Raw genomic sequence first — 22,430 nt, 5'->3', positions numbered from 1 at the left:
CATTATCCAATGGCAGTGTTATGTATCTCCATTAACTGTTATTAACAGCCACGTGTCCTTTCTCTAAAGCTCCTGGAAGACTATCCCATTTCTGTCTAAAGCAGAGTCTTAATTTTCAAAGAAATTTTTTGTGTTTGAATGTTTCAGAAATACCGCATTTGCAACTTGTTCTCCAGGAGCCTCAGCAGGAAGCTGTGATGATCACAGAAGATGCAGAACAGGTAATCATTAAGCAGCTGAAATAAGCTAAAACTAAAATAGGTCAAGGACTGGCCTTAAAACAGCTAAGCTGTCATGGTCTTTTTATCAATCCTCTTTGGAAGGTTATTATTAACCGGATTAATGGTGAAAGAAATAGCTTCCAAATACTTCTTGCGCTGTGTTCATAATGGACTGTGTTTCCCTTTGCTGGCTGTGTGGATTTCTTGTGTCCTTCATCCACCCAGTCCATGTTTGTGCTATTTTCTGCCTCTTGTGAGTTAGTTTTTCAGCAAAACCATGGGCTAAACTGAGACAGGTCTCTGGAAGTACAGTTCCAAAGACTCAGCTGTCATTATATGTCATTTCAAACGGGCCCTGTCCGTTCCCACTGCCCTGATAGGCACCTGGCTGACCGACTGGGGGAAGCTGTGTGCTCCTTGAGTGGGAGACAGGTGGGCACTGTCCTTGTGCTACTCCACCGTGTCCAGCTGCAGGTACAAATGCAGTCAGGCTATTGTTGGGAAGAATGCAGGATTAGGAACCTGCTGCTTGGCTTTACCCTCAGCATGGGGAGGGAGATGACAGCCTCTGTGTATCTGTACTGAGGATTTGCTGTGGAACTGTTTGTTAGCTTAGAGCAAGGTCTGGCTCTTTGCAGCCTGTTCTGCTTGCCCATCCTGTCCACAGGGGGAAGGTTGATGCTGTGTTTTATCTAATACATTCCTCTCTATCAGAGGGTATGTGTATTACTGTGAAGTTTTAAGGTGAAGGTTGATATTTGGGACTCATTGGAACTGGAGAAATGTTTTGAGTCATTCATCCTGCTTGACTCAGACCGTTACCTTCCAACTGCCTGCAGTCAAGCTGTGAGCTGGTAGATCAGTGGCAATATGCACACACCCACACATGTAGTCTTTTCAAGGGCAGATGTAAGCATTTGAGCTATTTTCTACTGCCCCTTAATAGATAGTGCAAAAAACAGGTTATTTAGCATATGAATCACCTGGAACAAGGTGGATTAAGTTGAAAATGGGTCAATGAAAACAACCCTGGAATTGTCCTTTTCAATGTATTCATTATAAAAAAGAGTCCAGCTAAATAGCTTGCATCTAACTTTTTACACGTGGACAGCTATTCCTACCATTTGTGCACCTGACCCATGGCTTTAGGTCAAGTTACATAGTTACCTAAACCCAGGTTAAGGACATCTAGCAGTTAAAAGGTTCTTATGGGGTTATTAGTTTGTTTGTGTGATAGAGCCTAGCAAAACTTTATTGGGAAGACTCCAGATCCTTTATCTGCTGGAGCAATGACGCATAGACTGACAGACATGTGACCTCTCACCTTCTCTGCTTGGGCAGTCAGTGAAAGGTTATGATACTGTAGTTAGTCCCTTTGAAGTAGTGAAGATGGAAGAGAAATCATCTCAGGGTGGGAAGGAAGTTATTTAAATCATTGCATCGATTGATATGTTAATCTGGTGAGATATGTCTTAGTCTATTGCTTAACATCAAAACAAATCTCTCTTTTTTATTATTTATTTATTTATTTATTTTCCGTAGGCTTCAGAGTTGTGTCCAAAGTTGGGACTGATAGGTTTACTTAGAGCTTGGCAGAGCAGTAGACAGCTATAAGAGCTGTCTTCTCATACCAGGATCCTGGCTCAAAGCTCAGTGTTTTTTCTTCAACCCACAGAATAAGAATATTGGTGCTGAGGCAAAATTGCAAGACTTGAAGACTGTGGAAACTCCAGCCTCTTATGTAGACTGTTCTTCTGCTTCTTCAGGTGAGGACACAGAATAAGGCATGTGACAAGAAAATTGTGGAAATTTGAGAAGTTTCAGGGACAACTCTTAAAATTATTTAGAAGGAGGAGCTCTGAGGTCAGAATCTAAAGATGATAATCTACAGAAGGCAGAAAAAATTTACATGAGGTAGAGGACAACATTCTAATGTGGGATGGGTAGGATATACCAGAAGAGAAGAAAAAAGTGGTTGCTAAGGTTAGAAAGAGAGAAGGGTTTGAAGGAGTGCATTTGTAGATGCAAAGAGTGATGTGTAAGGCACAGAAGAGAATTAAGATAAAATGAAGAATTGTGTTTTTCTCTGCAAGCCAGTGAATTTCTCTTTGTGTCAGGATTTAGTTCCTGCCCGCATCCCACATGAAAAAAAGAAAAAACAGTCAAACCAATCTATTACCTGGTTCACTTGTCTCTTTGCTCTTCATCCTTCTGCAGGGGTCAGAAGTGCTGTGTACAGGTGATGCCAGCATGTGGCAAACACAGGGAGTTGGCACAGAGCCGTATTGCAGCTGCAGGGTCTGAATTGCTGGCTGGGGTTAAACCACAACAGGATGTCTGTGCACTGCATAGACTCAGACTCTGGGTTGTTTTTTTGTGTGCTTGGTTTGCTGCCTTTTTTTGTTTTGTTTTGTCTTTTCTCACCTTCTATAGAAGCTCCAGTGCAATTTAGTGTCCCTTCACTCACCTACCGAGTTTACCTGCAAGTCGTTATGCTGATGGTGACAAGTGTACCTTTTATCATTAGGTGTGTCAGGAGAGCTGGTGAATTCTGAAGTGAAAAAGCCTTTTGATGACACTTTCGTGCTCTCTGAGGTACAAATGTAGTCCAAAACCCTTTTGGTTTCAGTATTGTATGCATTTGTCGATATGAAAACTTTAATTTAGTTTAAAAGCCCCAAAGAGTTGGCTTTTTTTAACCTCCTGTGACTTAAAGTGGTTGCTGCATTATGACAGCAGACTGTTTAAGAGCAGCCCTCCTTCAGTGGTTCCCCAAAAATTGTTTCTGCCCTCCAAACTGATGAACAGCCTTTACAACGCAGCGTGTTAACTTATTGGTGGGCTGTTGATCCAAAGTTTCTGGGGAGGATTTGTGACTGCTTTTCTTTTGTAATCTGTTTTGGGGGGTGGGAAGAAACCTTAAGATAGTTATTTGGAAAAAGCCAAGCACTTTGTTCCAGGTGCTTTGTCTAGCGCTTTCAGTTTGGACATAGACACAGATTGGAATATGGGCTTCTATCCTACTTCTTCTTCATGTTAAATGGACAGATAGAATAGGGGACAAAACCTCCTTATTCTAAGACTATGAATAGGATGCCACAAAAATGTGGCTGGATAAGTACACTAGAGGGCTTGTGAATCACAGGAGAACTTAAAGACTTCAGAGTCATACTGTCTTGTAATCTAGAGAGAAGGGGAAAAAAGGGAATAGGAAGTTGTCCTTATGGTCTGATCCTTCAGACCATAAAGCCAGAATCTTTCATGATGCAACTTCAGAAACTCAAATTAGCAGAAGTGACCTGGGAAGTCACAGAATCACAGAATAGTTGGGGTTGGAAGGGACCTCTGGATGTCACCTAGTCCACCCCCCGCTGCCAAGACAGAGTCCCCCTATTATTAGTGAGGCTTCTATTTATTGCAAAAGCCAGCTTGAGAAAGCTACAAAGGCTACAAAATGTGGACAGCAGATACTTCCAAAAGTGGCCCTTTCACAAGATTCAAAGGAAAAATGATACCTGCTATTTTCTTTCAGGCAGGGACAGATGGCTTTACCAATGGAAGCAAGCAGTTTACTGAGGAAAGTTGTCCACCTGGAATTCTAGAATATATTGCTGCAGAGAAACAGAAAGAGCTGTCAGTTTTGCTGCTCGAACTGAAAGAAGCCCAAGAAGAAATAACTTTTCTGAAAAGCCAGCTCAAGGGCCCCAGTGGCCAAACTTCTACAGGCAGCCAAGCAGAAGCTAACCAGCTGGAAGAGAATTCACAGATACAGTGTCTGGAGAGGAAAGAGCTGAAGGTGTCAGATACACAGAGTGTCTCATTACTGAGAGAAACAGAAATGCAGCAAATTGGCTTTCTTCAGGAAAATGGAATCAGTCTTCAAGAAGAGCCTCAGGGAAGCCCTGTCCCCTGCAGCAGTAAGGTGAAGGCAATGCAAGAAGTTTCTACAGCAGATCCAGAGCCTAGCACCTCTCAATCTCAAGAACTGATAAAGTTACAAAACCAAATTATAGAACTGCAAATAATTCTGCAGAAATCAGAAGAATCCTTTAGGAAGGATCTAGGAGAAAAATGTGCAGAAATAAATAGGCTAAACCAGTTGGCTGAGGAATACAGAAAAAAAAGAGAGGATTCTGACAGTACATTTTGTGTTTTGACTGAAGAACAAGATCAGCTCTTGTGTCAGGTGAAAGAACTTTCTACCATAACAGAACTGAAGGAGCGAGTGAAGCAACTAGAGGAAGATCTAGCTCTTTCAGAAAAGCAGAGGCTGTCAGACAGTCAGAGCAGTCTTCTAAGAGAGCAAATCCAGAGCCTTAAAAATGAATTTAAATCCAAGGATATAAAAATTGAAGCTTTGCAAAAGGACTTGGATGAAGCACAACTTCAGCTTTCTGACCAGGACATGCAAATAAAGGATCTGAGAAGCCAGGTTGAGACAAAGGAATGTGAAGTACTTGATCTAGGACAACTTTTGAGGAAGAATACAGCAGAGATGGAAGAGCTTTCCCACAAGTTAGCCATAAAGGGACAGGAGGCAGCAAGCCTAGAACAGCTTGTTGCTGCGCACACCAGGTCTATAGAGAGCCTGCAACAAGCCTTGCTGGAAAAGGACCAACAGATGGCAGAGATCAGTGTCAGCATGTCTGAGAAAATGGTTCTACTGAACGAAGAGAAATTTTCTCTAGGAAATGAGCTGAAGAGTCTTAAGGAGCAGACAAGTCTGTTATTAAAAGCCCAGGAAGAAAAAGAACAAAACATAGGAGCAAAAGATGCATGTCTGAAATGTGGGGCATCTGAGCAGCAGAATGAGACAGAGCCAGCAAGTAAAGAAAATGAGGAATTAGTAAATCAAGTTGAACTTCTGAGAAAAGAAAATGAGCAAGTAAAGCGGAAGCTGCAAGCAGCACTTGTGAACAGGAAGGAGCTTCTGAAGAAGGTTACCAAATTGGAGAATGAATTAGAACAACTGAGTAGAGAACAAGAATCAGAAACCTCAGTGGCTCAGGCAGCTACAGGGGAAGAAAACATGAGAAGCATGATCAGCAAAGAAGTGAGTCTTGAAAACCAGCCCAGTGAGGACTATCTAACTCAGCTGCTTTCTGAAAAGGAATCTGAGTTGCAGAGCATCCGGAAGGACCTGCAGGATAAAGAAACTACTGAAGCGCGACTGCAGGCAGTGATTGAGGAAATGAGGCAAAGCTTGCAAGGTAAGGCAAACACTGTTTCAATTAAAGATGAAATCATGGAGCATCAGACAATTCCTGACAAAGTAACTGAAAGCAATGTAAGCCCAGAAGATGATGAAGAAAATGAAAAACATAGTTCAGCACATACAAATCTGGAAGAAAATCAAAAGTCTGCTCTTAAAGAAAGGATTTTGGTTCTTGAACAAGAAAAAGAACAACTTCAAAAAAAACTTCAAGAGGCTCTGGTATCTCGTAAAGACACTATAAAAAAGGCTCAAGAAAAGGACAGGCATCACAGAGAACAACTGAAACAGCAGAAAGATGATTACAACATCCTGCAAGAACAATTTGATCAGCAAAGCAAAGAGAAGGACAGCATTCAGGCTCAGCTCAGACAACTCCAAGAACAGAAACAATCATCAGAGAGTGTTTTTGGGAGTCAGGGTGGGTTGGAGTCTTCATTCATGGAAGCAGAAGATACAACAAATAACAAGCTTGTACAAGTTGCAGATGTTTCTGAGGAAGAATTTAAAAAACACCTTGACCAATTGCAGATGGAGAAAGAGAAATTGGAATGTAATGTCAGCCATATGCAAAGGGAACTTGCTCACAAATCAGAATTAATCTTTGATTTGCAACAGCACATAGCACAGTTGTTTGTGGAGATAGAAGGGCTAAAGAGAACCTCTGACCAAGCTGAAGCTAAGGGAGCAAGTCTTCAGACAGAACTGGAGGAGAGTCATGGAAAAACTTCTGGAGTGGCCAGTCTGGAAGACTTGAAAATCCTTGTGCATCAAAAGGATGAAGAAATGGAATTTCTTAACCAGCAGTTAAAGGAGAAGAGCAAAGTTCTCACTAATGTGCAGGCACAATTGCTGGAAAAAGAGGACTTAGTCAAAAGACTGTGTGGTCAGTTGGAAGCTCAGGCTCAGGTGCATGAGGAACAAAGCAGGCGACTGCAAACAGAGATGCTTGAAATTCAGGAGAAACAAGAGGACAATGCAGAAGCAGCTAAACAGAAGAATCAAATGCAAAGAAAGTTGCAAGCTGCACTTATCTCTAGAAAAGAGGCACTAAAGGAGAGCAAATCTCTAAAAGAGGAACTGGCTAATGCTAAAACTACTATTGACAATCTTTCTGTCAAGCTGACAAATATGGAAAGCCAAATATGTGGCCATGTTAAAGAAACAGATACCTTAACAGAAAAGTTAATGTGCCTCACTGGAGAGCGAGAAAAACTTACTGCAGAAATTGGTAAAGTACTTAGAGAAAATCAGAATCTTGATGGATGCTGTAAAAACCTTACACTTAATCTGGACAGAGTTATTCTAGAGAAAGAGAAGCTGGAGAAGGAGGTAGAATCATTGAAGTGCTTTCAAGCCACTGAGAGTTCTGAGTGGCAGGAGAAATACAAGGAGCTTCAGGGAGAATATGAAACTCTGCTGCAGTCATATGAGAATGCGAGTAATGAGGCTGAGCGAATTCAGCGTGTGTTGGAAACTGTTAGGCAGGAAAAGCAGGAAATTTTCCTTCAGCTAAAAAGGGCTGAAGCCAAAAAAGAGGAAACAGATAAGCAGCTACAGGAAGCTGGACAGGAAATTGATGGAATGAAGGAGAAAATGAGAAAATTTGCAAAATCAAAGCAACAAAAGATCCTAGAACTAGAGGAGGAGAATGAGAAGCTTAGAGCAGAGATGCATTTTACAGATGGAGAGCTACACAGGACTGGAGAGAGCTTTACAAACACTAGCCTGAAAGAAGATCTGGAGTGCTCTAGGAGGGAATGCCAGTTTCTTTCTACTCAGCTTGAGACAGTAGTAGCTGAAAAGGAGTCTCTTAATCAAGAGATCACGGACTTGAAGTGTCTTTTGCAGTCAACAGAATCTAAACTGAAAGAAAGCAGAGAACTTGTAAACAAGTATGTTGCCCAGCAGACAACAGGGGAAGAAACAAATGAGGCAGTTGCCACACCACCACCGATGGAAAGGTCTGAAAATCAAGTGGACATAACTTGTAGACCAAAGCCTCCTGCTGCAGAGCTGGAACAAGAGGCATTTGAAGTTGATAAACCTTGTGAGGATCCTGGTATCTACAGACAGCAAATAGCTGAGCTCACTAAACGAATCATGGAGCTGGAAAAGAGTAGAAGGGCTTCAGAGCAACAGCTGGGGGACATCCGCAGGTGTGTTGAGACTTTAGCAGGTGAGAAAAGGGCTTTAGAGCACCAAATGGAAGAGAAAGTCCATGAAGTGAATGCTCTTCAGGCTACAGTAACAAAGATGGAGCAAACAGTCCAAAAAGCCAAAGACGACCTGGTCACAATGACAGCACTGAAGGATGCGCTAGTGGCTGAGAAGGATGACTTGGAAGAAAGGCTCATGAATCAGCTGGCAGAACTTAATGGAAGTATTGGAAACTATCAGCAAGATGCAACAGACTTCCAAATCAAAAATGATCAACTGAAACATGAGCTTCAGAGTTTGCAGAGAATGATGCATGAACTGGAGGAGGAGAAAAGTCGGATGGCAAAGGAGAAAAGCAAAGCAAGTTCAGAAAAGCAAAAGGAATTTGTAGAAAAGCTAAAAGACAATTGGAGAGGAGAAAGCAGCACACATATAAAGGAGCTTCAAGAACTGCTGAAACAGAAACAGCAGGAGATTAGTCAGCTGCAGAAGGACTGTATTAAAAGCCAGGAGAGGAACAGTAGTTTAGAAAGAACTGTTAAAGCTCTGGAATTTCTGCAGAGTGAGACTCAGAGAGAGGTAGAAGCAGCCAAAGAAACTTCAGCTAAAGCAGTTGAAGACACCAAGAAAGCCCAGGCAGAGCTTGCTCTCTGCAAAGTAGTGTTGGATGACACTCAAAGTGAGGCAGCAAGGGTTCTAGCTGAGAGTGTCAAAGTGAAAGAAGAGTTGCAAGCAAACAAAGAGAAAATTAAAATTCAAATGAAGAAAAAGGATGAGGACTTTGAGAGAAGACTGGAACAGGAAAAAGACAAGCACTCGAAGGAAATTAAAAACATGGAAGAAAAGCTGGCGACATTGCAGAGGGAGAAAGACCACATGGAAACAACAGTTGATGATCTGCAAGACTCCTTGAGGACAAAGGATCACGAAGCCGAGCAACTGGAAGGCAGTCTAAACAAAACACTAGCCCAGCTTGCAGCCTTCACCAGGAGCATGTCTTCCCTTCAGGATGATAGGGATAGAGTGATAGATGAATCAAAAACATGGGAGAAGAAATTCACTGAAACTATTCAAAAGAAGGAAGAAGAAATACGTTCAAAAGAGGAAGCTTGTGTTGTGCTAAAGGACCAGATGAAACACATGACCATGCGTATGGAAGAACTCCAGACTCATATATCCAGGTAAATAAGCTGTGTCAGGGGAGGTTTATGCGGAAAAGGTTACTTTGTATTTATTGTCTGCACAAGGACACAGGGTGGTCAGCAATCTAAAATAGTCCTTCTTCACATCATTAGGATACCTGTGTTAAATCTGTTCTCTGTGACAAGCACTCACCATCCGATTACTATCTAGAGTCTTTCAGATTTCAGATTAATTAGTTTCTTTTGCATGGAGTTATTGCACTGAGAGGTCAAGAAAGCATTGGGATACATAATTCCAGTTTAATCCCAAAATAAATTTTATGGGGAAGATGGAGCTATGGAAACCTATCAGAACGTACATCTGTGTATTTCCAAAATTCAGAACCAAACCATTCTTAACATGAGTAAAATTGTTTTATAAAATGTTTATATGCTGTATCTTTGCATGCTGGAGCATGAAATGGACATCAAAGGTATCAGAACAGCAATTTCACTGTGGGATGGTGTGGAGTTTTTTTTATTGTTAGCTACAGTGGACGAGAGAATTAATGTAATGAAAAGGAGGTGATAACATTCAGTGTTTAAGTGCCTCCATTTTTTTCAGTATTGGCATGGACAACTTTAAAAGAATATATTCCCCTGGCACCACCCCCTTCAGGCAGTAGTACAGTCAGAACTTTAAAAGATAGCTTGAATTTTAAATTGAGAGCTATTTCCAGCTCTTCCAGTTTTTCTTTAAGTAAAACGAATTCTGTGGCTTTTCTAAATTAGTATAAAACCAGTGTTAGTGTGGGTTAAGATATTGAGGTACTTCATGGATTTTTGACCAACTTTATCTTTTCTGTTTTCAGGCTGGAACGCAGCAAGAAAGACTGGGAGGCTGACTGCAGGCAGGAGATTCAGCATCATCAAAAGACATGTGAAATGTTGCAGGAGGAAAAAAAAGAGCTTTTGACTCGGCTTGAGCGGTCTCAGGAACTGTACAGCAAGTCTCAGAATAAACAGCAGGAACTGGGCTCAGAAATCAGCAGCCTGAGAGACCAGCTTGCTGACTTACAGAATTCCTTCACCAGATGTGAGCTGGCCAGGGAAGAGCTGGGGACTGTGGTCAAGCAACAAGAGACCAGTATCCAGAATTTTAAACTCAACTGTGAACAGCTTGAAGCTGATCTGCAGGCTTCCAAGGACCTAACAAATAAGCTGCATGAAGAAACCAGTGCCAAAGATCAAAAGATCATGAGTTTGCTGTCTGCCAAAGAAGAAGCAGTGATGGCTGCTCTAGCTGAATTACAGCAGCAACATTCTGAAGAGATGAAAGAGTTGGAGTGTAGGCTAATTAAGGAGGAAGGAGATAAAAAAGCCTTGGAAAATGAAAAGAAAAAAATTCTTGACAAACTTGATCATCTCACTGAAAAGATGAAGATAAACAGAGAAGAAAGTAAGCAGCAGAAGGCACAACTGGACTCCTTCACCAAGTCCATGTCATCTCTGCAGGACGACCGAGACCGCATACTGAGGGACTACAAGCAGCTTGAGGAACGCCATCTTGTTATAATCTTGGAAAAAGACCAGCTAATTCAAGACGCTGCTGCTGAAAACAACAAGCTCAAGGAAGAAATTAGAAGTTTCCATAGCCAGATGGATGACCTCAACTCTGAGAATGCCAAGCTGAATGCAGAGTTGGTGCGGTACAGAGAAGACCTTAACCAAGTGATTTCAATAAAGGACTCCCAACAGAAGCAACTTCTCAAAATACAGCTTCAGCGGATCCAAACTCTGGAAAATGAGAAGGCAACCATAGAAACACAGCTGAAAGAGTCTGAGTGTACTCAGGACGATCTCAGGAAGTGCATGGAAGCCTTGAGAGAGGATAAAGTCAGTATGTCTCAAGAGATCGAAACCCTTATGTCCTCTCTGTCCCGGGTGCAGAGTGAGATGGCAGCATTACATGAGGGGAGTCCCATCATGGAGTGTCAAGCAGAACTGAAGGCTCGAGAGGAAGAGGTACAAGAACTGAGTCACAAGCTTTCCCTCTCCCAGAAAAGAATAATGGAACTGGAGGGGGAGCTAGAATGTGTTCAAAGGGATGCAGCCAAGAGAGTGGGAGAGGCTGAGGACAGGCTCCAGAAGGAATTGAAGCACCTGCATCATGATGCAGGGATACTGAGGAACGAAACAGAGACAGCAGAAGAGAGAGTAGCAGAGTTGGCACGGGACTTGATGGAAATGGAACAGAAATTGCTTACAGTCACAGATGAAAACAAAGATCTCAGAGCTCAAATTCAGTCTTTTGGGAGGTCCATGAGCTCTCTTCAGGATAGTCGAGACCAGGCCAATGAAGAGCTTCACGTTTTGAAACAGAAGTACTCTGCAGACTTAGAGGAACAAAAGAGTCTAGTACAGAATCTTCAGAAACAGATGGCTCAGCTACAAGAGGAGCAACATTCCATTGCCAGGGACCGAGATATGGTGAGGTCTGAGCTGACAGAACTGCAGAAGGCTATTGATGAAAGAGGTCTCTTGGCCCAGATTGAGAAACTTAATCAGCAGCTCAGAGCTAAAGATGATGAGCTTCTCCATTTGTCTTTGGAACTGGAAGGCTCTTCCAACCAAGTCAAATCTTTCACCAAGGCTATGGCAAGCCTGCAGAATGACCGAGACCGTCTGTTGAATGAATTGGACAAAACACGTAAGATTGAAGAAGTGAAACAGCAAGCAGAAGGGAGCACTTCCACCACTTCTTCAGAAGTGCAGAGTCTGAAGAAGGCACTGGCCTCCTTGCAGAGTGACAGAGACAGAGCAGTAAGTCCTTGTTCTCTCTTCCTGCTCTTACTTAAAGCACCACACGAGACTTGGATCTTCAAGTCTTAAAATTCAGCACACTTAGATCTGGTAATTGCAATGTGATGCATAGATCATTGTCGTCATGACATCACAGAATAGCTGAGATTCAAAGGGTCTTCTGGAGATCTTCTAGAGATCTTCTGGTCCAACCCCCCTGCACAAACAAGGTTGGCTGGAATAGGTTGCTCTGTACAATGTCCTGTTGGATTTTGAATATCTCCACTGGTAAATATTCCACTTCTTCTCTGGCCAGCCTGTTTTTTCATGTATCTGGAAATGGTTTCCAGAATTAGTTGCTCCCTCACTTTCCCAGGGATGGAGATGAGGCTGACCAGACTGCAGGTTCCCAGCTCCTCTTTCTTGCCCTTCTTGTAGGTAGGGATGACATTTGCTTTCTTCCAGTCTTCAGGAACCTCTTGGGTCACCATGACCTTTCAAAGGTAATGGAGTTGCCTCCCAATGACCTTAGTATTTGTGGGCATGCTCCATCAGACCCCATGGATCTGGTATAGGCCATCTATGTTATTTTCTCTGACAAGGAGGCTGTGATTTCTTTGTTAATTTCCCAGGGTGGTTTCTCTGTTAGCTTGGTTTAAAATATGAAATCATGGAAATCAGGTCCCTGTTAACCTGCTTAGTTCACACCTGTGTCAGCTCATGCATTTGATTTGCCTTAGGTTTCTGAAAGAGACTAGAGCAAAGGCTTGAATTTCCTCCTCCTCTTGGCAGCTGATTTCCAAGGCGGGTACAAGACGTTGCAGATTCCTTTTGACATCCTTGCCTGCACACTGGATGTGTCTGTGTTTGTGTAGTCACTGGCACAGTGCAGCCCAGCAAGTTTCAGAGTTCTCGTTGCTGATCAGAAGACAGACTGACAGTTACGTCCCACTGCCACTCATTAAGTACTTTCCCGTCTCCAGAGTCAGCCATATCTTCTTGTCTTCAAAAACAATTGCAGTGATGCATGCGTAACAATGACTTACTTCTAATTACAGCATGACTGGAATTGGAAAGCCAAAAGGATTTTACTTCATCAGTTTCCTGGTTTACAGTAAATACCAACTTCAGGAGTTATGCTTAACCAGCTCCTTCTGTTCCTTCTTTTCCCCTGAATAAGATAATTAATATTATAGCCTGGAGTCTTCTAATGTATGTCGTATCTTCATGGGAGGGCTCAAAATTCAACTGCCCTCATTAACAATACAATTCTCTGAGGGTTTTTTTTTTTTCTGAGCAGTTTTTAGTACACTGCTGCATTTGATGATTCAATTTCTAGTTCCTCTGTCATCTGAATGTGACCTTTTTTCCCTCCAGATACCACACTGAGAAATGCTCTTGAACAGTTCTAAGTAATAAACCTGATGCTTGCTCAGCTGTCACACACTGATGTTTCCCTTTAATTCCAGGTAAGAGAGCTGGAGAATCTGCAGCAGCAATACATCCTGGTCGGGGTGGAAGCCGCTGAGAATTCTCGCTTAAAGGCACAACTGCAGGAGTGGGAGCAAGAGGCAGACAAACAGCTCCGTCTGCAAGAACAACTGCAGCAAGAAGGACTTGTGTACCGGCAGGAGCTCCAGCAGCTCAGGTGAACTGTTTGTCTGCTCCCTGCCTCGGTGATGATGCAAATGTGTTCGTTTCTATCAAAGAGCAGTTGTGGGCAGAGGTGAAGGGAATGCTGAGAACCTCAGCCTGGACTGTGCCAGGTGCCACTGAGGCACTCTGCCCTGGCCAGGAGAGGGCACATGTTTCCCTCGTCCAGCTTCTGCCTCTGAATTTCAGCCCAGCAGGTTGGAGGTCAGTGCCTGTGCGAAATAGATCAGTGACCTTTTAGTTCTTATTTCCTTCATCTGGTGGTGGTCAGTATCATCTGTTGGAGAGGAAACTGAGGCTGTTTCTTGTATTGGAGTTTACGTATATGATCACAGTACTCTCCATTACAGGCTGCTGCTGAAAACCCTTTATTATCCCACTGATACCATAGTTTAGAACATACTCATTTTGTATGGCTGTCTAATCCTTGATTTCAGTTGATCTATGTCTTCTAGTGTTTTTAAAAAACTCTGTAATTCACTTCTAGTAAAATTGTCTTCTCCAACTGGACTAAAACTAGTCAGACAAATATGTTCTGTTCTGAAAACGGGGCTGGGGGGGGAAACGCTTTCAAATATTTCAGAGATCCATTTAAGAATGCCTGAGGCTGGAATGAAAAGGGTGGGATTTTCTTTGTAAAAAGGTCTATGGCTTATCTTTGTCCAGAGTGATATAAAAACGTGTAGTTCTCTCCCTTCCCCCTGCCCCCAATCTGACCCTCAAACTAAAACTTCAGATCTCGTAAAGTTGAAGCATCTTACAAATTTTATTTATCCTGACAAAAGAACAGGAGGTTTATTTCCTGCGTTGCTTTTACACTGTACATGAAGTGATGGCCTCATGTTGGTGTGGTGGGATCAGTACTATGGGTCTGGTGCACATGTGACCGTGTAGAGAAATTGTTATGGGGACAAGTGGCAATGACAGTGACTTCCTTGACAAAACTCTGTACAGTGAGATCAAAACAATGTCCAGGAACACAAAAAGTGTGAGCATGGAACAATCAGAAGTGTTCAACCAAATACAGAGAACTTCCTTAAACCTGCTCTTAAGGTTCCTCTACTTAAGTGAGTTGTTTTGGCTTGGCTTGGTTATAAAACTTCATGTCTAGCATGGGGATGGTGATTGAATCACCCTTTGCTCATTCTTAGCTGGATACCTGGACATAAGTGATACTGGTAACTTCCTTGTAATTTCCCTTGTTTGGTGCTGGGCAGACACGAGAAGACCACCTGGGAAAAGCAGAGAAGCAGCATGAAGGAGCAGTACCTGATGGCCATAGCAGAGAAGGACAAGCAGCTGAGCCATTTACAAAGGATCACACAGGAAATGACGCTACCCTTCAGCAAGTCTCAAGTCATAGAGGAACAGCACCAAGGCAAGGTGAGTGGAAAGATACTTCTTTACTGGAAGTGTGAGCCTTGAAACTCAGCCAGAAGAGCGTGTGGTGCCTGTATCCAGCTCCTACAGACTGCAGTATTGGATGTGGTTATGAGGCCTCCGAAGATAGTACCAACAATTTAACTTGCATCACTGAAAGTTTTAGAACTTACCCCGAAGTGCTCTTCCTTAAGTTCCTGGTTTCCAGTGTTTCAAGAAAGAGGGTAAAAGCGACAGGGCTTCGTAGGCACTTTGGGTCCTTTGGAGCAGCATGGAACTTCTCAGCTGTGTATTCTGGCTGTTTTAGAATTGCAATCTTGCACTGTCTTTGAATCTAAGATTTTCTGGCTTAGTTCTCATTTTAGTGTCACGTCTTAATTTTTAAGTTTTCTAATGAATTTTTCTTGCTGTTTTTACTGGAACAGGGATTTACAATCCTGGTTCAAGCCCAGAGAAGCTGAGGCTTGAACACTGCACCTTCTCTCTTATTCCCCCTGTATATATAGTTCTAAAAGTGGAGTGGAAAATGTTTGGTATTTTGCTTGTCTAGGGAAGGCTGCATGCACAGTGCAGTGCATCAGAGCCAAGAGAGAGCTCTCCCACCCACGTCTGCAATTTTCCGGTGGTGTATGTCAGTGGAGGGGGTAGGAAATCTCCCTTATCCCTTTGATACATCCATGCATATATGCAAAGAAAAAGTTTGAACAATGTTCATGTGATGCTTTCCAGGAGGATTCTTCAGTGCTGGCCTTCTGGTCTTTGTTGATTAGAGCAGTGTGGACATTGCTTGGGGTTTTGTTTGTTTTTTCTTTTCTCATTCATGTGCCTTTTTTTTTTTTTTCTTCCTGTATTGTAAACAGCTTTAAGACAACTTTTGAGAAGGAGCCATCATATATGCAAGTCTGGTGATCTTTCCTAACCGTTTGGATTTTCAGATGGCTTTTAGGATATTTCTGTTTATTGCCCATTTGCTCTTTTGCCTGAGCAGCTCAAGTTCCAGGTCTAGGAATAATGTTGGGTTTGACCTTGGAATACTGAAAAGAGAGGACTAACACAAGAGCGAGTTGTCACATGTGCAATATATTTTTCATTGTTCTTTCCTTGGCAGATTTCTCCAGGAGTCCTGAAAGGGGACTTTTCAAGCCTAGAAACAGAGATGAAACACCTCCAGGCCCAGCTAAGTGACAGTCTGAAAGAACTGCACCAGAAAGAGCTTAGAATTCAGCAGTTAAACAGCAAGGTACTGATCCATGTCTTATACTTGCTTGCGGATGAGGAATATGGGGAGGGTTAGGGTGGAATAGGGCTCAGGAAGCAGGAATGGATCTGTCCTTGTGGGCATTCAATGAAGTAACACAAAACCAGAAATACATCTCTCAAAAAAGCAGTGTTAGAGTCACATTGATGGATTCCCTGTTGCTGGATGGGGCTTGCACAGCACTAGAGCCCATCCTTCATCTCCCACACTGCTCTCCCTCAGTGAGTAACTGGGGTGAGTCAGAGCATTGGCGAGAGAAGCCATGAGTGGGACAGCTGTTCTGTATGGACCAGAAGGATATCCAGGCCCCATGCAGATCCCATCCAGCAGGCTCACTGACACGGTCTGAATCAGCAGCTTTTCTGCCACTGAAATGTGGTGCCCTTTCTCCCAGGTGACCAGAGGGAGAAAGGAAGAGGGAAGAGGACAGGGGAGGAAAGAAAGAGGTGAGAGAAGGGGAGAGGTGGGGAGAGAGGACAGATAAGGAGGACTGGGGGAAAGATGGGTGGAGGGAGATGAAGATCAGACAAAGGGACCAAAGAGTGAGACCATATGAAGAAAGTTGTTTACAGGTTCCATGTCTATTGTCGGGAGCACTTTCTAGCCTCCTGCTTTCTGGGCTGCTGAAGGAAGTCCCTCCTTGGGACGGCAAGCTTGTCATCTTCACTTCTGCCTGCCAGTTTGAAACACTTCCTTCGTTTCAGTGCAGAATCACAATCAGTCAATTCCCACACTGAAATGGAAGACCCAGAATTTATCCATCTTCAGAAAGAGTTGTGTTGAAGGAGAAAATGAGAATATAAAATCATTTACTGATGATATTTCTGAAAGGTTTAGGTCAATCGCAGCACTTTAGAAATACTGTTCTTGACATGCAGTATTCTGTACATCTCTTTGATGTTTTGAGACTTCCAGAAATCTTTGCCACAAGCTACTCTTGGAGATTGTCACTGGTCTTCGGACCTTAGTGATGGGCAGCGTGGTAGTTATATGTTCTCAAGAGAATTCTTACCCTCAGTTAGAGAAGAATTTTGCTTTCACAAAATCAATTTCTTTGCTTGCTAGTTGTGTTCTCTTCTCAGCTATCTCAGGTCTTTGAGGAGAAAAATGCCCTTTCCCTCCAGCTGCGTGGGAGCAGTCGGAGCATCTGTGAGAGCCATCAGCACTACAGTGAGGTCCTGAACCGCTGCCTAGTGCTGGAGAGGCAGCTCCAGGAGCTGCAGGCTGCAGACAAGAGCATGGTAAGGGGGTTGGGCTTGGTGCACAGCAGGGAAAAGCTTATTTCAAGTGGCTCTGCTAACTGTCCAGCATTGTAGTGGCTGTGTGTCCTCTTCATTCAGTGCAGTCTGCAGTACATTCCTGTGTTCTTTCAGGAGCTGTTTGCAACGGATGCTGCTCCAGGAGCACCCCAAGAAAAGAATGAGCTGCAGAGAGGCAGTTACACACCTGAACTGCAGGAGCTACAGCTGAGGTAAAGAAAGTCTGAGAAAACAGGGATGGGGATGTTGGTCCTGATGGAGTTCTTGAGGCTAGTGATGTTGCTTTTATTCTGTACCAGTGTGTTGGGAAAACTCAGTCCCACATTAGGATCTTGTGGATTTGGAGGAACTGTTGTATGCACTTAGTAGCTGTCATTAGTTATCTCTTTGGATTAGAGCTTTAAAAAACCACAGTGACAACATGCAGCAGCAATGCCAGCCAGCCAGCATCTTGGATCTGGTCGGCTGCATCCTCAGGAGCTGCTGAAGTATATCAATGGTCCTGGTCTCGAGCTTGTAGCCTGAGAGTGTCTGGAATTGAGATGTAGCACAAGATTCCTTGTAACTTTCTGAAACTAAGATCTAGCACATGACTCCTCATACCCTTTCAAAATAATTTTCAGAAGGTGGAGCCATGGATGACAGAACCAAGGAACTCCCTCCTGATGTGAAACAGAAGCTTCAAGAGATTTATCTTCTCTCATGTTTTCCAAATAGTTTAAATATAGTAAAGATAACTAAGTCTCCTGTGTGAGCTGGGAGGTAATTTGAGTCTCTTCAAACACTGCAATAGTCAATATAAACAGAAACACAATAGTCCATGAATTAGGCCTTTTTTGGCATATGCTTTGTTTTTTTCGGAAAGGTTGTCTGAAACAGAGCATTTACATAGCAGCACAAAGCAGGATATGAAGTATTTGGAGGAGCAGCTGGAGGAAGAACGGGACCGTCGTCTTGCTGCAGAGGAGGCGCTTTTTGCGGCACAGGATCAGATCAGGAGGTGAGGCAGCTTGAGCAAACAAACGCTATCACCATAGAAGTGTGGTGGTTCTAGCTCTGTTTTTCATTTGCACTTCATCATACCCTTCTGTCAAATGGCACTGGGGGCATAGAGACAACTACCGTGTCTGTCACAGAATCACAGAAAGGTTGAGGTCAGGAGGGGCCTCCAAAGACTGTCTGGCCCAACCCCCTGCTCAACCTAGACCCAGCTGCCCAGGACCATGGCCAGATGGCTGTTGAGTATCTCCAAGGAGGAAGACTTCACAACCTCCCTGGGCAACTGGTGTGGTGCTCAGTCACTCTTACTGTAAAATAAGTGTTTCCCAGAGTTCAGGAAATTCATTTCCTTCAATTATAGGCAGATAGAATAAGACAAATGACTAGACATTGACAAATTCTGTCTAGAAATTAGATGCCCACTTTCTCAATTAGTTACATTAACTACTGGAAGATATAATTTGGAGACTGAGAATTGGATGCAGGCCAAAGAGGAGTTGTCATGCTTCCAGGGGATTTGTCTTCTCAGTAAGCACTTGTCTGTCATGCATGAAACAGTTTTGACTTGAAGAATGTCATTCTTTTTTAATGTATTGCCAATTAACACAAACTTTTCATTAATTTGGTTGTTGAGAAACAATTAAACACTTAGGAAAAAGGACTTTTGTCCTCCCTCTCCTGCCCCTCCCCAGTATCCAGCACTGTGCTCTGCACTGCACAGGACACTGCGTATCTTGGGGCACTGGACAGATGCCCTGAGAGTCAGCAGAGCAAAGGTGGCTGACCTGGACTAGATGTTGGGATTAGGATGCAGTGAGTAGCAGGTTCCAAATGCTCGATTCTCCTCATTGGCTACGAAGGGTTTTTTAGCACATGACCTGACTGCAGGCACTTACACTGTGCATTTCCTCGTAGTTCACATAACTGGAGTTATGGAGTAGTGGAGTCTTTTACATGAAAACAATGCCTTTCTTCTGATACACTTGTTGATTCAGAAAAAAAATAATGGTCTGTATGGAAGGATTCTGGATGAAGTTCCCTGGTAATTGCTACACAGTTTGGACAACTGTAGCTCCTTCTGTCATTGAAGTCTGTAAAAGCCTCCTGCAGCTGATCTCATTAATAAATGGCAGCCCCAGGATGTGACTGCTGCCTCTGTCACTAGAAAGTAGTTAGAAAGAACCAGCACTATTGCAGCTAGAGCTGGCTTCCAAAATAATTTCACAGAACTTAAAACATACAGGTGTATCATCTGCTCTGGCTTCTTTCAAGTCACACTATGAAATTTCACTTGAAAGGAAAAAGGACTCCTGCTAGTTGGGTCACCCTGTTCTTTTGCTCAATGTGAGCTCAGGAGGCCTGAAACCTGTGCAAATGGAACCAGTTCTTAGCAAGTGAAGCCAGGGTTTGCTTGCAGGGGTTGATTCCTTTTTGGAGAAATACCTTCTTTCCTGAGCTTGATTACAGTGTTGATTTGGGGCATCATAATAAGAAACTGAATTTAATTTCATGTTTGTTGTGGCAGGTTGCAGTCAAGTGAGTGGGCATCTTCCTTAAGTGCCAGCATTGATATGACTCCAGGTCACGAGCAGTCCTTGCTGATCGACTCCATGGATAGTAATTCCAGCAGAGTAAGAATTTAACATTCGCAGCTGTCAATTATGTGAGCCCCAGCTGGCGCAAGAAACTGTGAACCTACAGCAGTTAAATCCCTCTGTAGACACACATAAATTGGTTGGGGACTGTGTAATTCTTCTGTTCTTGCCATGCTGGAAACAGGATTGGATGGGGCTGGTTCATGGAAAACCTGCAGAGAGCAGGGGAAGGGCAATATTTCATGAGCATTGCCCTAGTGTTAGGATCTGACAGTGAAATGATTTGGGGAAGGTTTATGCTCATTAGCTTAAACAAACTTACCTCCGTGGTCTGGAGAGCTCTGGATGAAGGCAGCTGGGGACACAACCATTCCTTGTAGTGACTGCTCTCTCTTTACTCTTCCAGACTCGGAGTACTCTTGGACTACGACGCCTGTTACGCTCTCTCTTCCGCTCCCGGACCCACTTGCCTCTGCTAGTGGCCGTGTATCTGCTTGCTCTCCATGTTCTGCTCTTCCTGTGCTTTACAGGCCACCTGTGAAGAGGAGTGACAGCCTTTTATGGAGCCTCAACCCTGTGCGTACCACGGGCCTGCACGCCCTTGTAGAAGGGCAGCACTTCTCCCAGCTGCCGCCTTTCCCAAACCAGCAGCTGCACCCAGCACGCTGTTAAGAGTCAGTGCTGGTACTGGGGAACTGCTCTCAGGAGATTTGCCATTCCCTCGGTCTTTCTACATGAGTGGTTCATTTTCTGATCCAGGGTTGTGCTGCAAGCCTTGAGGACAGCATCTGTTCCTGTACCTGGAAGTAGTATCACTCATTTTAGACAGTATAGTGCTGCGGTCAGAGTAAGAAAAATACTCTTGAGTTGCTGCAGTACGTCAGCACTTCTAAAACTGCAGAATCTTCCCCCTCTTAGGCTGAATCCATGAGTGGGGTTGGGGGAACACTGTAGCTGGATGTAAGAAGAATTGTCTTCCCTTTCTCTTCCACCCCTTAGATTTTCTCCGTGGCTCAGAGCTGTCTGAAATGCATATCCTAAGGAAGTTATGGGCACTTTAAGGAATGTGAATCTTAAAATCATGTTTCCTGCTCAGTTGCATCTCCTGTTCAAGAAGGGCCAAAATTAGTATATCTGACCCTGGTGAACATTCCATTTAAAAGGAATAGGAAACATGAATCTTTTTAGCTCTTACGTTAAAACCCCTCCTATTTATAGCATTTGTGCACCTCTCATGATGGAAGGTGCTGCCTTACCTCTAGAAATGAGAGCAGCCCTGCTCCTGCTTTCTCATCTACTAAACATTTGTCTCGAAACTGAACCTGCACAGGCTGTGTTGAAGGGGTCCATAATGTGCTGTGTGGGCCCAAAGCAAAGGCAGAAACTCCAGAAATAAACTCTCTCCTCTGTGCTGAGGAAAGAGCCAGAGTTCTGAAACGGTCTGGTATCCCTGGTGTAGAAAGCTGGTGCTGATGTTTGGCCGTGTTTGGACCCAAATCAAATGATGCAAATGGACTGGGTCTTTTAGGGTGTATGGAAATATGGATATATTTCCATATGTTTTCTAAAGACCTCCTGAATTTGAGACTGCCCTCTTCCAAAAGGAGAATGTTGAATGCCAAGGAAGTTCCAGTCGTGTTTGCTGTCAGATCCCGAGTGGTCATTTCATTCAGAGTACTGGCCAGGAGAATCCTATCTGCCTCTTAGTAGAGTATTAACACTCACATTTTTCCCATGGGAAAGAGGTAGTTCTTTTCATATTGCTGGTAAACTAAGCTGCTCTAGCCAGTGCAAGAAAGCCTGTTTGAGGATGGATTGATTTCACTGGTAGCTAAACCAGCTGGATCTCTGGCAGGTCCAGAGCACTGGCACTATATATCCTCTTGTGCTGTCCAGGAATTATCAGTGTGAACTTGCTCTAGCTATGTAAAATTCAGTGACCAAATAGTTTGTCTATAGCTTCCTGGGGTATGAGCTCCTGTATGTATAATAAAGTTTATTTTTCAGATGGAATTTGTGTAATGTTGTCAAGTAACTGTCAAAGTGGAGGATGCAGTGCTGCTGTATCACCACACCTTGTGTGGGACACAGTGGGACTGCAGGTCTCGTGTGTGCGCTGCCTTGTGTGATGGGCAGAAGCTCTGTTTCTTTATACAGTGTGAATGCCTAGGTGCTGACCTTTTTTCCCTATCATACCTCTTGCTCAGCCTTTTTCAATTGACAAAATAAGGAAATAGCACTTGAATAGGCAATGTCTCATGGCAGGGGTGTGTGGAACTAATGATTTTAAGGTCCCTTCCAACCCAAACTATTGCATGAATCGTGGAAGCAATTCCAGTAAAACAATATCTACTGGGGTTTACTTTTCCACATTTGCCTGAGCGCTGCACTGTGTTAGAGTTGTGCAACCCTAGGACAGATACAGGAGTTGGCAACAGTGAGCTGGAATGTGCTGATAACTCAGCTGGGACAGTTAAACTGTCCCCTTCCAACTTTCTGTAGCCAAAACCAGATACCCTTGTTCATAGTCACTACTACAGTCCCCCACCACTGTTGGAACGAACGCCAGCGTTGGGGTGTTGTAAGGCTGTAGATAATGTTTCCACTGTGTTTAACAGGAACAACTATTATAAGCAAAGTATGTTTCCTTTAAGCCCATGCATTTTTCTTCCCCAAACTGAAGAAAGGCACAATTCTGATGCCTCAGATTTATATGTTTTATACCTGCAGATGGAACAGTTATGGCTTAGATTAAATATAGGAATAAAAC

General features: G+C 43.4%; 1 protein-coding gene across 2 annotated transcripts in view; it reads left to right on the top strand.

The window, feature by feature from the left end:
* The window catches only part of GOLGB1 (golgin B1), a 40,483-nt gene extending 18,810 nt beyond the window's left edge, over positions 1-21,673 (top strand). The window contains exons 12-24 of one of the 2 annotated variants that reach the window (XM_032105717.1): positions 148-221; positions 1,897-1,987; positions 2,749-2,816; positions 3,754-8,774; positions 9,587-11,537; positions 12,986-13,164; positions 14,387-14,552; positions 15,658-15,789; positions 16,890-17,048; positions 17,181-17,278; positions 17,962-18,066; positions 19,591-19,696; positions 20,067-21,673. In XM_032105717.1, the coding sequence (XP_031961608.1) occupies positions 148-221; positions 1,897-1,987; positions 2,749-2,816; positions 3,754-8,774; positions 9,587-11,537; positions 12,986-13,164; positions 14,387-14,552; positions 15,658-15,789; positions 16,890-17,048; positions 17,181-17,278; positions 17,962-18,066; positions 19,591-19,696; positions 20,067-20,201 (8,285 nt within the window). In that variant the 3' untranslated portion in view covers positions 20,202-21,673. Of the gene's footprint in view, positions 1-147; positions 222-1,896; positions 1,988-2,748; positions 2,817-3,753; positions 8,775-9,586; positions 11,538-12,985; positions 13,165-14,386; positions 14,553-15,657; positions 15,790-16,889; positions 17,049-17,180; positions 17,279-17,931; positions 18,067-19,590; positions 19,697-20,066 lie in introns of both variants that reach the window. The other variant, XM_032105716.1, reaches the window with a different exon arrangement.
* The last annotated feature ends 757 nt before the right edge of the window (positions 21,674-22,430 follow it).

The sequence above is a fragment of the Corvus moneduloides genome, chromosome 4 (genome assembly GCF_009650955.1).
Source record: "Corvus moneduloides isolate bCorMon1 chromosome 4, bCorMon1.pri, whole genome shotgun sequence".
Lineage (NCBI taxonomy): Eukaryota > Metazoa > Chordata > Aves > Passeriformes > Corvidae > Corvus > Corvus moneduloides.
Note: the sequence above shows the minus strand (reverse complement) of the source record. Positions and strands in the feature narration are given on the sequence as shown.